Source organism: Myotis brandtii, unplaced genomic scaffold, assembly GCF_000412655.1.
Source record: "Myotis brandtii unplaced genomic scaffold, ASM41265v1 scaffold686, whole genome shotgun sequence".
Lineage (NCBI taxonomy): Eukaryota > Metazoa > Chordata > Mammalia > Chiroptera > Vespertilionidae > Myotis > Myotis brandtii.
The window spans coordinates 999,700-1,017,795 of NW_005370683.1; the positions used below are offsets into that span (position 1 = coordinate 999,700).

Below are 18,096 nucleotides of genomic sequence, written 5' to 3' on the forward strand. Positions count from 1 at the left end.
AAGAACAATATTCTTTACCCTTGGGTTAAAATACAGATTACAGGCAATTGTGTAAAACATCTTTCTCTTCCACAAACTGCAATTTCCCTGAGGATGGGAACAATGTCTTATATATCTTTTATCCCCTGTCATCTCGGAACAATAGAATATGGGGAAGATGTTATAGAATCTGCTTTCAATTGGGGAGGGGGGGTATGATTTAGAAAGGACTACAACATGGGTATGTGGCTTTGGCTAGGATAAGATGCATAAGATGGTTGTTAAAACACAAAGTTTGTACAAAATAAGTAGCTTGGTAAATAATAGTGCTTTTTGAAAATTTTTATTGAAAAGGACTTTTATTAGGGATATCCAATATACATGTATTCTAAGTCTTCACCTGAGGATATGTTTAGACAGAGGGAGAGAGAAGCATCGATGTTGGCCAGGGCTAAATAACAGTGCTTGTTTGTTTTTAATTGATTTTAGAGAGAGAGGAAGGGAAAGAAAGAGAAGGAAAAAAGGGAGAAAGGGAGAGAGGGGGGAAGAGGGAAGAGAGAGAGAGAGAGGTGAGAGAGAAATATCAATTGGTTTTTGCCTCCCGTATGTACCAGGGATCCAACCTGCAGCCTAGGAATGTGCCCTGACCTGGAATCGAACCGGCAACTTCCAGTGCATGGGAGGCCTCAACCAACTAAGCCACATCGGCCAGAGCTAAATAATAATGTTTTGATCATTCAATCACGTGGGTTAGTGTTTTTGTGAGAAGTAACTTATTCCATGGGGGAGAAATAAAAATGAATCAGTCTCTGGAATTGTTCTGAGCTATTCTGATCATATTTCCCTCAAGTCCTGTTCGCATCATGACACAAACTATGACTAGAATCAATGGCTCCCAAAGAAGACGAAAATCCACATGTACTTTCCACAGAGCAATAAATAGAAGTTAGGATGTTATACATTTCCTGTGCAAAATCTGTGTCAAGAAATTATTGTCTTTTTTTATCGCTGCTTTTGAGAAAAAAGAAACTTGCTCACTGAATGTGCCTCAAGGAAGATAATAAACCCACGTCTGACTACCGCACTGCCAATCATTTTCTCATAGGGTTAACAAAAGGGTCAGACTATCTTCCCCACTGGAAGCAATTGCCTCGTTTGCGCACAAAGAAACACTGAGTTATAGGCAACTGCTCTGTGTCTACTCAGCTCCCTCTGTGCGGGTCCAGATAGACACACTTTTTGGAAAATAAGAAATCTCTCCTCGTCAGTGGAAGGCGGAACCAGTGTGACACCTAAGGAGAACAACGGTTGCAGTATACTACCTCCATGACTAGTTTCTTGGTCAGTGTCCCAAAACTTGTAACTTCTTTTTGGAAAGAATGAAAGGTAAGCTTAGAAAGGTGAAGAGAGTCATCTCTAATCATGACAAGCTCCCAACGCAGGAGTTAATGACCGAGTACTTACACTTCTGAGCTAGGCACTGCTCTTTTTATAAACTATTCCCCTTGAAGTCAGGGTGGGCTTTATTCAGCTGCAAGAGCATGGGTAGAAAACACAAGATATGAATACCGGATGCTGTCATTGAGGAGGCTTTGCAGGTCCTTGACCAAAAGTCTAGCCATCGAGATAAAAAGGTCATGAAGAACTCAATGAGTTAGCCCCATAACATAAGTGGCCAACTTCCTGCAAGAATCTCCCACCATCATTCTATCCAGGTGTCAAATTCAGCTCTGGCTGTTTAAGTGCTAGCAAAAGACATGTACAATTATTTGGAAATAAGGGTACATGATAAAGTTATATGGGCTTTTGTTTCAACTAATTTTCCCTTTCAACCAATTTATGTATATTTCTCTTCATCTGTAATAGTTCTGTGGGTATTATTCAACAGATATTTATTAATATTAACCTCAAGACATATTAGCCTGTACTATCAGGCCAAAAATAAATTAAAATAGGTAAATTTTAAATGAAATCACTAAGCAGAAAACAAAATGGGGAAAGTTTCAATTCATATATAATGCTATAGTCATGGTCAAGTTGGGAAGAATTACTGGAAACAAATACGTTATCACCAGGATGCCAAATACTGGAACAAAAATAGGGGCTAATAGGGTTTCTGCACATCACTCTCCCTCCATCAACCTGTGACTTCTGTGCACCCGCACCCAGGGTCAGAGGAAAAGTTTGGAATCGACCTCTGATCATGTCACTCCCCTGCTTAAAACCCCTCAAGGGGGTCATGTTCCTAGACTGAAGATCAGAATCTCTGAGATGATCTCTGAGGTTCTACAGAACCTGGCTCCAGTTTTACCAGCCTTCTCTTATTCTTTTCAAACCATATTAGCTTCCTTTCAGTTCCCTGCTCTTGGCAAGTTCCTACTGTCTTTGCACCTGATTTTTCTTCTGTCTGGCATGTTCCTCTCCCTGTTTCAGAGTTCATTTCAAACATCCCATGCTTAGGATAATTTCTCTGAGAGATTACCCATCATCCCATTCTCATCTCCTATTATAGTCTTTGTTAAAAACAACAATGACTATAATATTTATTGTGTGCTTATTATATACCCAAACATTGCTTTAGGTACTTTTGATATAATAATGTATCCTTACTATAATCCTATAAGTAGATGCTCGGTAAATAATTTTAATTGCACCCATCCGCACTTGAATCAATGAATGAATAAGGTGATGGAAACCCTAGGGCAGTGATGGCGAACCTATGACACTCATTTTTTTGGTTGATTTTTCTTTGTTAAATGGCATTTAAATATATAAAATAAATATCAAAAATATAAGTCTTTGTTTTACTATGGTTGTAAATATCAAAAAATTTCTATATGTGACACGGCACCAGAGTTAAGTTAGGGTTTTTCAAAATGCTAACACACCGAGCTCAAAAGGTTCGCCATCACTGCCCTAGGGCAAGGTGAAATTCTATAATTGTATTCTTTAGGAAATATGTGTCTACTTTGAAGAGTTCTGTGGTAGTGATTTGCATATACTGAGATCACACTTGTAAATAATGTAAAAAATTTGAGGGAAGTGTTATGAAAAGTTTGAATCCTCTCATTAGAAACTATGTTTAACTGAATAAGAAAGGGATAGTACAACAGCAATTTGAGAACGTGGAGCTGAAAGCCATATTAGGAGTATATGTGTGTATTCTTATTCAGATACATGACTCAGATGATACCCATACTGGGGTTATTTCTCCTAGTCACAGTTGGTACCCGGTGACAACTTTTATTCAGGTGGCTGCACAGTTTCTATTCTACAGCAACTTGCATCCATGTTCATCTCTATGCAGTTTTATCTGCTAAAAAGCAGATCTGAATGATAGTCTTGAATACTTCAGTTCACAAAAATCTAACCAGGCCTTGGAATAAAATATCAATTAGAAAATTAAAACATTCTAAAAAGGGGAAATTCTCAATGGAAATTATTTAGGATAGTCAATCTCTTGGGTTCAAAGACTTGAGTGAGTCCCAACCTACAAAACTTTTGGCCATAACCTACAACAGTGCCTGCTACACCATGTGTATTTATTGACTTAAAATAAAGAAGAACCATTGTTTCTGAAGCATTTAAGCTTCTAAAGTCTAATCTACTCTAGACAGAATGAATTACACAACTCATCACTACAGTCTATAGATTTTCACCAGTGGAAGTGCTGAGTCAATGAGCACAGGGATTTCATCACTTTTATTAGGCAGAACTATATTACCTTCCAAAACAGAGAAAAATTCACATACCTACCTATAATATATAATGTTCTTAAGATAGATATTAAGCACACTCTCCCTTTTAAATGTTTTATTTGCTCAATTTTCATATATGGATCATTCCAGGGGGGAAACATAACACCTACCTTTATAGCATAACTATTTCTCATTTTATGATCCCACAAACATGACTCAACATGATTTAATAATACAATCAGTTCAGAGACTGCAGACATATTTTATAAAGTCACTCAGACTGTAAATACATACTGTCAAATTCCCACAAAGACTAGTATGTTACTCTGAAAAAAGGCACACCAAAAATCATTGTTTTTTATACTTGCTGACTTCTAAAGGACATCTAAAAATTGGTCCTGTTTTAAAAAATAGCTTCTCGCTTTTTTTTTATCAGGATAAAATAAGACTAGAACATTTCTCACTTCATTCCAGTTGTACACTGACATATTGGTAGGTGATAATAACTTAGAGGGATCAGGAGGGTTAAGAGATTGATAATCATAAATTGCTGTGCAATGAGCTATCCTATGAAAATACATATATTTATTTAAACTTTAAAAATTGTTATCAGAAAACATGATATCATTATGTAAATAATTAAAAACGTAGTTTCTTTCCTGTATCAGAAATTCATAAAACTTTTTTTAATACTCTCTGGCTGACTAAAAATTAATAGACCATTTACTCATTATTAATAAATTAATTAATACAATAATTTACCCATTGATTTTGAGAGTTTTGTCCATCTAGTTGAGGCTGAAGAAATATATATATTTAAACCTCACCTGAGGAATTTTTTATTGATTTTAAAGAAAGAGGAAGGGAAAGAGAGAGAGGGGGAGGGAGAGACAGAGAGAGAGAGAGGAGAGAGAAACATTGATTGTGAGAGAGAAACATCTATCCGTTGCCTCCAGCATGTGCCCCAACCATGGATTGAACCCATAACCTAGCTATGTACCCTGAATGGATTCAAAGCCATAAGCTTTTGGTATATGGAACAATGCTCCAACAAGCCAGGCTACCCGACCAGGGTGAAATATTTTTTTAAAGCAAGGCCTTGTTCTAGCCATGTGTTTCAAAGGCGTTGCTAGCATTTTCAACCACTAAAATGCAGTAAAACAACAACAACAACAAAAAACTTTGAAACTCTGCTGCCAAACATTTTAACTGACCTGTTCAATCATTCAGTCTTTAATTCATTCATTTTTTCATTCTTCAGTCTATCTGACCATCGATCCATTTCTGCATCCATTTATCACATAGTGTGTACACCAACAGACTTAATGAGCTCTTAAACCTGTAGTTGGCCATTAGTACACATTTCACTCTCTTCTACCATTCTCTTTTCACCTTCTAATCTCAGGAAGAACCCCAGTAGTGAGAGAAAACTTTCTTTTCTGCTTAAATGAATCAGGGGATGCCTGTGGAACTCGGTGAAGACTGTTAGAATATCCAGATAGTAATCAACTATAACAGACATGTACATCATGGTAAATTTTAATTACTGATTAAAATGTAGATGTCACTGAGTCACATATGACCCAAAACAGTTTCCCAGTATTCCTGCTTAGATTCTGTATCAATCCCTACTTTTACTTCCCCCCCGCAAAAATCATCAAAATTGTGTCTAACAACTCACTTTTCCTTAAACACTTTTACCTTCAGATCTTTACATGTACTGTTCCTTTTCTTGGTGGTCCCTTCCTACCAACTTTTCCACTTTCTACCTTCCCCATAAGCATGTTTCTACTCATCTCTCAAATTTTAGAAAAGCAAAAGCAAACAAACAAGTTTTCAGAGTTAGCTTAAGAAAGGGAATCATCACAGAGTCTCACCTGTATCTTGTGCAAGTAGCATTCTGACCTGACGGAGCTATTGGTTTAAAAGTGATGCGTGGGGAAACCTGGGCCGATAGCAGAAACCCCAAAGCAAGAATAATGAGTGCTACGGTGGTACCTAAAAAAAAAAGAAAGAAAGAAAGAAAAAAAGTTTTGCATTAGAAAATAGCTGACAACATTCTTCCAAAGCAGACTGAGTTTGGACAAGACACATCTCTAAAAAGTACCTTGATCTTTCTTCATTGTATTAAAAAAATGCTCCTAAGAACAAATTATCAGAAAAACACATTAGCACATCCATTGTGAGACATGATACATTTGCTAGCCAAGGAATAGATTGGTAATGATTTTATAAAAAAAAAACCCAAAACAACAAGAACCCAAAACAAAACAAATGAAAACAAAACACAACAAAACAAAACAAAAAAACACACAAGAGTGCCCACAGCTTTCATTGCTGAGAGTCTCAAAATCCATTAGTGTAACCAACATTATTGAGTGCCTGACATGCCAGGAACTATGAAAGGCAACAGATTTTCACAGTGTTCCTTTCATTGCAGAGAAAATTGTTCTAATGGCATTTGATCATAAGACCCAAATCAGTAGGCTAAAAAGTAATAAACTGAATATTTTAAGAGCACTTGAAATAGCATTTCTTATTAAAGAAAAGTAGCATTCTTTGAAGACTTTAAGATGTCAGAAATGATATTATAACATGTATTCACTTCTCTTTGCTACTGATACTTCCAAGTAGAATATTTGTTTTTTTTATTTTAAGGTCTGGGAATGGTGATTATGTGTATCACTTAAAAGGTTCATTTTTGAGAGACATCTGATGGTAAATAAGAAAGTTTTTTAATTTCTGCCCACTGTTCCAGCCTTCATGAGAATAAACAGAAAGGGCCATGCTCTAGTTTCATTTTTCTTGATAACTATTAAGTGTTTTTTAACACAGTTACCGCAAACAAATTATTAACAAAAACTGCTGTTTGATAAAAAAAATACTCTCTAGATATGATTATTGATTTAGATGTAGAGAATTAGAGTTAGAATAAGACTGATCCACTGTTAGGTCGCTTAAGGGCAGAAAGTCAGCCAGGGAGTATGAAAAAAAAAAGTTTTATGAACTTCTGATACAGGAAAGGAATGACCATGTTTTTAGTGATCTACATAATGAAATAGGTTTCCTGATATCAACTATTAAGGTTTAAAGAAAAATACTTATATCGTAGTATAGCTCATTGCACAGCAAGTTATGATCAAAACCCTCCTGATCCCTCTATCTACCTAACCATGCTCCCATAGGAAGTGAAGTGTGCTGGATAAATAGCATTCTCAAAAATACCTGAGGTAACAAGTAACAGTAACTACCTGGTACAGGGCTTAGATTAGTAAAACTTAAAAAATTATGTCCCTTCCCACCACTCTGATACAGCACACTTTGTGTACATAAGTATCACCTGGCAAGCCTGTTCAAGTGCACATGCTGCAGACCCACCTTCAGAGATTCTATTTTCGTAGATCTGGGCTAGGGCACAAGAATCGCCCTTTCAAAAGCAGTACCTGCGATAATTCTGGTGGAGACCGCCTGTGAGTGATACTTTCAGAAATATTCCACTACCAAAAAATCTGGGGGGAAATAGCACAGTGCTTCTGGCTTTCCTATTTATAAGCAATCAAGTTACACAGATATAAACCTTCTATTAAAAGAATCAAGAGGTGGTCATTAAGTTTGTAATATTTACAAGAAAGACCAGTTCTCTGAGCAAGCCTTGAAAATAGTGAAAGTCAGAACACCACAAAATGTCCTACATTTAAAATTATTCATGGACTTGGACTGTATGTTTTATACTTCTTTGTATAAAGAGTTTCTTTGCTAAATAGTTTATTTGGAGTTATTTTAAAAGAGTGAATACCTATTCAAAAATTATTTTGATATAAGCTGTCCTATTATTTTTAACACAATATAATAAAAAGTTATAAAAACACAAAATAAGGAGCAAAAGTGAATCAAAGGTTTAAAAATTCTAAGCTAATTTAAGAAATTTAAAATAGAACAGTGTTCTAGTACTTAGCTCTATTAGAATATAAAAAATATACCTACAGACAAATGAATAAAACAAATGCATTGAAATAAAAATGACAAATCCAGAATCAACTGCCATCAGAAAGTGAAATAAACATCTATTTTGTAGGTCTCAGTGGAGTAATACTAACAGTCGACCCTCTGTATCCATGCATTCCAAATCCATGGATTCAACCAAACAAGGATTGAAAATATTTGAAGAAAAAAAGTTACATTCTGGCTGATGTGTACTATGTAGTTAGGCACAACTGAACATGTGTATAGACTTTTTTCTTGTCATTATTCCCTAAACAATACGGTATAACAACTGCTTGTGTAGTGTTTACACTGTATCAGGTATTATAAATAATACTAGAGGCCCGGTGCACAAAAATTTGTGCACTTGGGGGGGTGGGGAGGGGGGTCCCCCAGCCCGGCCTGTGCCCTCTCGCAGTCTGGGACCCCTCGGGAGATAATGACCTGCTGGCTTAGGCCTGCTCCCGGGTGGCAGAGGGCAGGCCCAATCCCTAAGTGCAGCCCCTGGTCAGGCTCAGAGCAGGGCCGATTGGGGAGTTGGGGCGCCGCCCTGTCATGCACAGAGCAGGGCGGATCGGGAGGTTGCGATGCCACCCTCACTCACGCTCAGGGTAGGGCCGATTGGGGGGTTGGGGCACCGCCCCCTGTCACACTCAAGGCAGGGTCGATGGGGAGGTTGCGGCGCCACCCCCTGTCACACACAGAGCAGGGCCCGTGAGGGTGGAGGGGGGTTGGGGCGCCGCACCCTGTCACACACAGAGCAGGAAAATATTAGAAAAAAAGTTACATTCTGGCTGATGTGTACTATGTAGTTAGGCACAACTGAACATGTGTACAGACTTTTTTCTTGTCATTATTCCTTAAACAATACGGTATAACAACTGCTTGTGTAGTGTTTACACTGTATCAGGTATTATAAATAATATAGAGATGATTTATGGTAAAGTATATGGGAGGATGTGTGTATGTCAGACCCAAATACTACACCATTTAACATAGGGACTTAGCATCTACGGATTTCAGCATCTGAGGGGGTCCTGGACCAATCCCTGGCAGATACCGAGACGATTGTACACTAGCAGCTGTTTAGCAGTGACTTTTCTTCCGAAGAGTGTAAAGTTCCATTGCTCATTATGTTCTAGTGGGGCCTATTTAATCACAGTTAAAAACCAGAACTGCAAAAACAGCACTATTTTCATCTATATGTGCAGGTAAATAGGAGACCTGTGACAAAAACCCAGGCCCTTTACCTCCTAAACCACTGCAATTTCTACATCATTACTTTATTTTTTATTTTTTTAAAATTAAATTATTTTATTGTTTAAAGTATTACATATGTCTCCTTTTCCCCCCATTGACCTCTCCACAGCTACATCATCACTTTAATTGGCCACAGCACAAGGAAATCAGGTGCCCACGTCATGGAAGAGCTGTCTTAAGCAGGAGGCATCACTGTTTGGCTTGGTCATGGATGGAGCTGGGATATTGGTGGTGTTGGTTGAAAAGAGAACATGGCAGGAAAGAAAGGTACCTACAGGTTGCTCATGAGAAATCTCTTAGTCTCCCCACCAAATAACTGTCTTTTCGGGGACAGTTAATCCTCACCCAAGGATATTTCCCATTGATTTTTAGAGAGAGTGGAAGGGAGGGGGAGAGACAAAGAGAAACATGGGTGAGAGAGAGACACATCAACTGGTCGCTTCCTGCAGGCACCTCGTCCAGCCCGCAACCAAGGGATGTGCCCTTGACTGGAATCAAACCTGGGACCCCTCAGTCCGTGGGCCGAAGCTCTATATCCAGTGAGCCAAACAGGCCAGGGCCAAATAACTGTCTTAATGCTCCCTCTGAACAGTGTGAACTTCCTTGGGGCAGAGGACCTACACTGAGCGGTGAAAGGTGACACCAGCTGGAAGAGGTCAGGAAAGCCCCTGCATGCTGATGTTACAAACTGATTTCACATTATAGTTAAAACAACAAAGACTCACTGGTGGGCAGTAATAAAATGCTGTGATAGCCAAACTGCTCTGGGCACTTTCCTCTCTGTCAGGAGTGCTTTACATGCTATGCATGTACAGGTGTGTTCAGTCCTCATTACAATCTTGTGAAGCAAGGACTGCGGTTAATCCTGTTTACAAATGAGGAGGTGGAAACTTGCTCAAAGTCACCCCATTCAAACCCAAACAGTCTGGCTCCACAGCACCCCAACCTACTGCAGAACTGATGAGAAAGTCTCTCACTGGAATACAAGTGAAGGGACAGAGGCTGCTACAAAAGAGTGTTTTCTACGGATCTTGAAATCAGCAGTTTCCTCAGATATCAAAAGCCAATTCCCAAGTTTAAGAGAACCTGAAATTCTATTTAAAAACAGACCTCTTAAGGGAGCAATGTATGGAGGCCCGGTCGAAAGGAAGGGTATCCATTTAAAAACTTTTAAAGTGGTTGTTATCTCTTCTTAGAGTTGATCTGAGCCTCAGGGGTTAGCAAATCCAATTTCCAACCAACCGTAGAAATGTATTTTTAGCACATCACTACCTGATGGTACTATCCCTTTTCTTTCCTTTTTTTTTTTTTTTCCAGTTTACCATCCTAAGGAAGCAGCCAAATTCATTGTTGGATAGCTCTGAATATTAGAAATATTTTTCTTATATTAAGTACAAATCTATGTCCCCTAGACCATCTGCTAGAATAAGATTATTAGCTCTCCCTTTAGACCTTTTTCCTAGGCAAACACTTCTGGCTTAACAGGTTTATAAATGTACTAGAGGTCCTGCGCCTGAATTCATGCACGGGTGCGGTCCCTCTGCCTGGCCAGCAATCGAGGCCTATCTAGGGGGCTGGCCACGGGAGGTTGGCTGTGGCAGCGCACTGACCACCAGGGGGAAGCTCCTGCGTTGAGTGTCTGCCCACTGGGGGTCAGTGCACATCATAGCGACTGGTCGACTGGTCGTTCTGGTTGTTCAGTTGTTCCGTTCGTTTAGGCTTTTATATATAGAGAGGTGGTTTTTTAAACCTTCACTTGTCCCTCACCTTTCCTCACTTCCCCTCTGTTCCCTACGTACCATGGCTGTTGTGATTCCTTTGTCTCTGTCAGTCTTTCCCTCTCCTTCCCCTCAGCTGATACTATAGTTCAACCTATGTTATTGGACTCTTAGACAAGCACAGAGGGTGAATGCACTCCACACCCTTTTCTGGGGTGAGGGTAGGAAAGAGTATGTGTTCCAAGTATGAAACTAGGAATGTATTTTCTCATCAAATCTGGAACAAGGCCTGAAGCAGTTCCATTAGATTAATGCTTGAGGTATATGTATTTGGTTACAACAAAATTTAATTAATGCTGGCCTGGAAACTTTACATTTGAATGAGAAAATGTATTCTTACTCTAGGTAAATGTATAAAGGAACCAGTTGATGATAGCTAATAGAGAAGCAGGAATATACATGTATACATGGAAAAGATTGTATTATGCAACCATGTGAAGACCATGGCAAAAATGGGTCCCATCTGTCAGCTCAAACAGCCCTCGCATTACAGAGAAATAATAAATGTAATGGGCAGAATTTAAAATCAAAGGATACTTGAAAGTGAGAAAGGTTTTGTCCTACTTAGCTATCATAGAAAACAAACTTAACGAACCAGAATTTACTGTTGAAAGAGCTTAGAAGTGACATGCTCCAAATGTACTTTCATATTATTCCAAAATTTAGAAAAAAAAACACCTTTGTTAAAAAGTGAGTTCATGAATACCAAGTTTTTCAACCAAGGAAGAGCAAAATGCGATTATTTTTGTCACTTTTGTACCTGCTGAGCAGAACTCAAAATAACAGCAAAATGGTCCCCTCAGTAGATTTAAATTGTTCTTACAGTTCTGGTTATTACACACATTCTAGTTTCTAGTTATATATCATAAAATTCACTAAGTTCTCTTTTAAAAATAAAACTTTTTGTCTAGAAGAACTCTATTGTTTAGCTAGAAACAGTATCCAAAATGCTACTGGTATTGTACTTCGGAAGGTTAACTTGTTGTCATTAGAGGAACTGTAATAACTGAATCCTCATCCAGGCACCTACCTGCTAAACTTCCGAAGGTAAGCTTTCTGCGGCCCACTTTCTCAACAAGCCAGACTCCCACGAGTGTGAAAATGAAATTTGTGAAGGCTGTAACTGAAGCCAGCCATATTGCGAGTCTGTCATCTTCAACGCCAGACATCTGCAGGATGGTTGCACTGTAGTACCTGCAAGGCAAGCACAAAACAGTTGTTGCTGATGGTTATTCAGGGAAACAGAGTTATTCATATAGAAAACTACTCAGCTGACCTCAAACAAACCATGATTAGCTACGGTGATGGCATGAAGTTAACATGCAAGCTGCTTAGACTGTGTTCGGATAAATTTACTTTGAACTATGCATAAGAAGAACACTCAAGCAAGAGATAGAGGGCTGAAGGCTTTCAAAGTGGACTGCAGCCCACAACGAGGGACAGGGGCAGCTGGTAGTTCCACTGAAGCTATCAAGGATAAGCTCCCAAGTCCATTGAATGAATGAGGAGTCATCATACACTGTGCAATTATGTTCTTAAAAGAAGAGACTTGCTGCATATAAAAATTTGTTTTATACCATCCTGTTCCATTAAATTACAGTATTCTCAATGTGTTAAGGATAAAAGCAAATACACTACACATAATAATTCTTCCAAAAAGAGCCATACACAAAACAGATTTCAATGTTTTCATTTTCTACAATAAAATCACAAATATGCAAGTGTTAAATTAAGGAATGGAAAGAGGAGTTGTATCAAGCAAAGTAAGTTGGCGAGTGTCAGAATTTTATTTAAAATGTAAAATGTTTCCTAGATAGCCAGGTTAGGTGACCTAATCATCCACTCATTTTGTATTTATTTATTGAGTACCCGCTGTATAAGTTGTGTGAGATACTAAATCCCACAGAGATGTTATGAGACCCTGTTATCGCCCTCAAGAAGTTTGCAATTTGGTATAAGAAAATGAAATGGAAATAAATTTAATATCACAAGGTATTCAACTCACAATATGGCATAAAGGACAGAGCAAACTATTTTATTTGATATGAAAGGTTCCTTGATTTTTCAGGGAAGTAACGCTTGAGTTGAATCTTGGAAGAATTTGTAGGGGTTTGCCGCAGGTACGATGATCTGGCAGGACACTCACTGGTGGTGAAGGAAATGACCTGTATGAAGGAGAAAAGTGCAAAATACTATATGCTAGGCTCACAAAACGTGAGGACGCTACCTTGGCTGAACATAGGTGCAAAGAAAAGGGAGGAGTGTGACATGAGGCAGTAGCAGGCACTTCTGTTTTGGAGGCCTTGACTGCCAGCCATGCTACATGTTTGGGCTTTTATCTGTAGTCCCTGGAAATCATGAAATAGACTTTAAAGAGAATGCAGTTAAAGCTGTTCTATCAGCATGCATATAAGCATAACCAATGGACGCAAGACACTGGGGGGAGTGGGAGGGCATGTGCCGGGGGTAGGGGAGGCCGAGGGAAAGTCAATGCGGGAAAAAAGGAGACATATGTATTACTATTTGTAATACTTTAAACAATAAAATTAAATAAAAAACAAAAACAAAAAAATCTGTCTATCAAAAGATCACTCTAATGATAGCCACACAGGCGGACTGCAAGCAGACTGAAGCAAAGATACCTTGTTTTGAAGCATTTTCTTTCAGGTCAGTACACTGGCACCGGTAGATTTTCTGTATTAATGGGAAATTCAATGGCCTTCTATCTCCCTGACAGCAAGAATTGCAATGTCCACCCACACTAAATCTTTCCCTAGATGGAGTGCCTTGAGATTCATCTTCATCTCTTTCTCTTGAACATCGGTAAAGGTGTTAGCTTTTTATTGCAGCCATAACAAATTACCACAAGTTTAGTGGCTTAAAATTTAAGCTTTTAATCAACACAAATTTATTAACTAACAGTTCTACAGGTCAGAAATCTGACACGGTTTTTTTTTGGTGTTTTGTTTTTATGTCAAAAGTGACATCAAAGGTGTCAGCCGCGTCTTCGTTTCTGGAGACTCCGGGGTACAGGTTGCCTTGCCTTTTCCAGGTATTGGAAGTCTCCTGCATAGCCTGGCTTGGGGGGACCCCTTCCTCAATCTTCAAAGCTAGCAAAGGTAGGTCAAGCTCCTCTCATGTCACTTCACTCTGCTGCTCTCCTCTGCACTTGAAGATCACATTGGGCTAACCCAGATTACCAGCAAGATCTCCTTATTCAAGGTAAACTGATCAGCAGATTTAATGCAATCTGCAGCCTTCATTTCCTTTTGCCATGTATGTAACATATTCATAGGCTGTGGAGATTACGATGTGTACGTTCTGGGATGGGAGACCTATTCTGCCTATCACGTAAAGGTCTTCATAAACCAGCGGTTCTCAACCTGTGGGTCGCGACCCCTTTGGGGGTCGAATGACCCTTTCACAGGGGTCGCCTAAGACCATCCTGCATATCAGATATTTACATTACGATTCATAACAGTAGAAAAATTACAGTTATGAAGTAGCAATGGAAATAATTTTATGGTTGGGGGTCACAACATGAGGAACTGTTTTAAAGGGCCAGAAGGTTGAGAACCACTGTAAAAGGCCAATAGCCAGAATGAGAAGGTGAGGAATGAAGACAAGGATGTTCACTTAAAGCAAGCATGGGCAACATTTTTTCTGCCAAGGGCCATTTGGATATTTATAACATCATTTACAAGCCATACAAAATTATCAACTTAAAAATTAGCCTGCTATATTTGCTCAAACATTTAATGAACTCACCCCTAATGCCTTGGCAGGGCCAGACCAAATGATTTTGCAGTCCTTGTATGGCCCCTGGGCCAGAAGTTCCCCATGCCTGACTTAAAGGGTAATCAGTTTTAGAAAAATTCAGGCAATACTTAGATTCTCTTTCATATGGGCAGGGAATGAGATATCTAGGTCAGAATAATTGACGAATCTAGTTTTTAAAAGTTAGGTGATGGATTAGTGAAAAGATACATTTAATTTATATTTCAAAAAGTATGAATTCCCATGTTGTTATAAATGATGCTCTCAGCCAACCATTTATCGGCTACCACCATATTTATAATCTTCTACGTTTTTATGTAGTAGTTTGTGTTTTCAAAGGGCTGGGAACACATTCAAAAGTTGCACAAAGCATAAGAGAATCATCTTCATAAAAGATCAATGTGAACAACAAAAAAAGGCTTTCTTTCTTTTTTAGACTCATAGTAGGGATGCCTTCCTTTTTAACATCATTTTATAATACCTATCAGACAAAACTATCATCTTCTTCAAAGATTTCCCTGGTCATCTCACACATGCCATCTCTTCCCCAGAGTGAAGTTGAAAGGCCTAGGGCAGTGTGCGCCCATAAAGGCCGGCTTGATTTGTCTCTGTAGATGTCTAAGAACAGAAAAGGCCAGGCTTGATGTGCATTGCTCTCAGAGATTATGTGAGACCCAGCTTCCAGTCCTGAATTTTAAATCTGAGTATAACAAAATGACTCTAGAAAACATAGAGGCATTGGTAATGGCAATCTATCCTAATGGTCACTTTTACTTTTAACTAGCAATAAGAGAACATGGGCATTTTAAGTGCCTGGCAAAATACACATTTTACGATCCAATGCATTTCCTATGAATTTCTGAAAACAGGTTCTTTCCCCCATCTTCCTGAAGCTACAGCCTGCCCTTTTCACTATTGCCAGTGTAACAGAGATACTTTAACAGCAAGAATTAGGTACTCAATAATTGTTTGTTGAATTAATTGAATTTATCTACCACCAACTTTCAAAAAGGAATTAAGGATATTTATAATTAAAAAAAAACACATTATAGAAGCAATAAAACAAAAATTAAACAATGTTATGAGAAAGAGAGTATGAAGATGAAGATAATTATATGAAAACTTTAGCTGCATAAGCACTACAAGCTAGCTCTGAAATTGCTGGCAGCCAAGGCAAAATAGTAAATGATCATTTTATCTGTCTGACAAAACAAAACTTATGAGTTCAAGATAAAGACAAACTTTTTCTGACATAAAAGTCTGAAGACTTTAATTTCATGAATGAAAGAGATATGTAATAAACTCGTCCTGACACCAGCAGCCACTCTAAGACGAATTAACAACTGAGATTTTGTCATCATTATTTTAATTCATGTGGCACAAAGGTGATACATTCTAGCAGTGTTGCAGATAGCTTCCAAATAGAAACTCCTCCATGAATCTTGCATTGATTATCTTTTGGGTCATGTCCATACTTGAGATAAAGGCCAAATTAAATGAGAAGACCGGAAGTTCCAGGGCTTAGCTTATTATAAGCCCTGAAAGATTCCCATTTTCTAAGTTATGTTGTTCGGCTCTTTAAGCTTCTAATTTATAAATACATTTATTTGTGCCATACGCAAAGTACACTGACTACAGATTTAAAAAGTCATTCTAATAAAAGATGTTCTTTTAACTAAAAAAGTTAGATTTCCCTATTGGGATGGTGTTTATACAGTCAACAACATGGAAAACTATGGAAACTACATCAACAATTTTAAGAGAAAAGTATTTCACACAAATACAAAAGTCTTAAAAATGGTTTAAAAAATGATTAAAATTTTCCTATCTATTTTATGCATTTTGTACATTGAGAAAACCTCTTTGTGTATTAGATGTAAGCTGTAGCCAAAAATAAAAATTACAAAAGCAGGAAGTAGGATTTCATGTATATCATATGTGTTTGAGCTAACACACCAGCCAACTGTATCATACCATTCTTATATCAAGTAGTGATCCAAAAATCATAGTAATCCTCAGAGAGTTCATTATTCATCACATTTAATATATAAGATAATTTTCCTAAGTGTCCCAATGTGATCTTCCTCCATCTCAGAGACCAGTCCCCTCATTCTGGCTTCACACCTCTGGAAAACTCAGGAGAAATCACGCCTCACACAGCCTACCCTGCCAGTATGCATCCTAAGAACAATGACAGAAGCTCTCCAATAAGACCTCCAACTCATCAATTGCCAGGTTCACTTACTAATTTTTTTCTACAAAATATACCCCCACAGGATATTGGACATTTGGGACTTCATGCAGGCTCACATTTCTCATTTGCTGAATTGCATGCATATTAAATCAGGTGTGTTTGTTGCCAAACCTGCTTATGCCTATCATTGTAATTATGTAATTTAATCAGATAATACATAGATCAATAAAACATATGATGCTAAAAGACACTTGTATTAAAATTAAAACTGCATGCTTTGAAAAGAATAAATAAAAGTAAATTGTTTCTAAAAAGTATGTGAATAACACAATAAAAATAGGGATAAAATGTAAAAGTCTGAAGATTCTGCCCTTGGGTTTCTTCTCAAGTATCTTTCAGTTCTTGTTCTATTTGAAAGAAACTAAACCTGGAATTCATGATGACAATATTGAAGTAGGTTTATGTAAAAAAAAATCTGTAAGTTCAAGTAGTGGATATGATGAATTATAATACAACTAAAATTAAAATGTTGAAAGTATATAATGCAGTATTTCCTCATAACTGTCTTTTTGAGTTAACTAAAGTGCCGATCCTAATCGTGTCAGCTAAGAGGGCTTTCACCAGGCTTCATCATGTCTCACATCCTGCTTATTGCCGTGACAAGCAGGAGTCCAGGACTTTCAGTCATTTATTTCCACACTAACCTGCAGAGTCACTAATTTGACTCCATCTTCCTCTCGCCCCATCCCTCCCACACTCTCACGGTGTGCCCTGAGGGCACCACCTTTTCACAGCCCAGACCTAGAGTCGCAGGCTGTTTTTCTTTCACATCCTATATACCTTTGGAAAGGAAGGAAATGAGTTACACCAAACCATCCTCTAACCCTCCTTCTTGAGCTGTTGGCCTACTTTCTGGTTACTCCTCATTCAGTGGCGATTTCAGTCCCTCATAATTTTCTTCTCCACTCCTAGCCCTGTCTCATAATTCTTGGTAAAGTTGCATCAACATAGTCCATCCAGACAACACATGAATCTCTTAACTGCTCTACTTCCAAAATCCTTCAAGTTTCCCATTCTCTGACCAGCGCTACCTATCCTCACGACTCCACTGAGTTCCTCCACTCACAATTCTTCACTCTCATGGAGACATTAAGCCATACATACACTCTACTTCTTTTTAGTTTTCCATCATCACCTATTCCTTCCCCTTCCCCGTAACTTAAGTCATTTAGATTTCCCAAACCAGGGCTTCTTAGGTAGTGGTTTGTCACAGAATCGCCTGGAAGGCCTGTTAAAACACAGATTGCTGAGCTGCACTCTGAGTTTCTGATTCTAGGGCCAAGAATTTGCATTTCCAACAAGATTCCAGGTAATGCTGACAACTCTTCCCCAAACCATGACAATTACTTTCTCTCACCATTCTCAAATT

The 18,096-nt window shown here is 38.3% G+C and overlaps 1 protein-coding gene across 1 annotated transcript in view; it reads right to left on the reverse strand.

Moving 5' to 3' along the window:
• SLC2A13 (solute carrier family 2 (facilitated glucose transporter), member 13) overlaps nt 1-18,096 on the reverse strand; it is a 265,771-nt gene that overhangs the window by 82,129 nt on the left and 165,546 nt on the right. Inside the window, exons 5-6 of the mRNA XM_014529572.1 lie at nt 11,727-11,890; nt 5,555-5,675 (exon numbers count right to left, since the gene is read on the reverse strand). Of these exons, the coding sequence (XP_014385058.1) occupies nt 5,555-5,675; nt 11,727-11,890 (285 nt within the window). The remainder of the gene's footprint in view (nt 1-5,554; nt 5,676-11,726; nt 11,891-18,096) is intronic.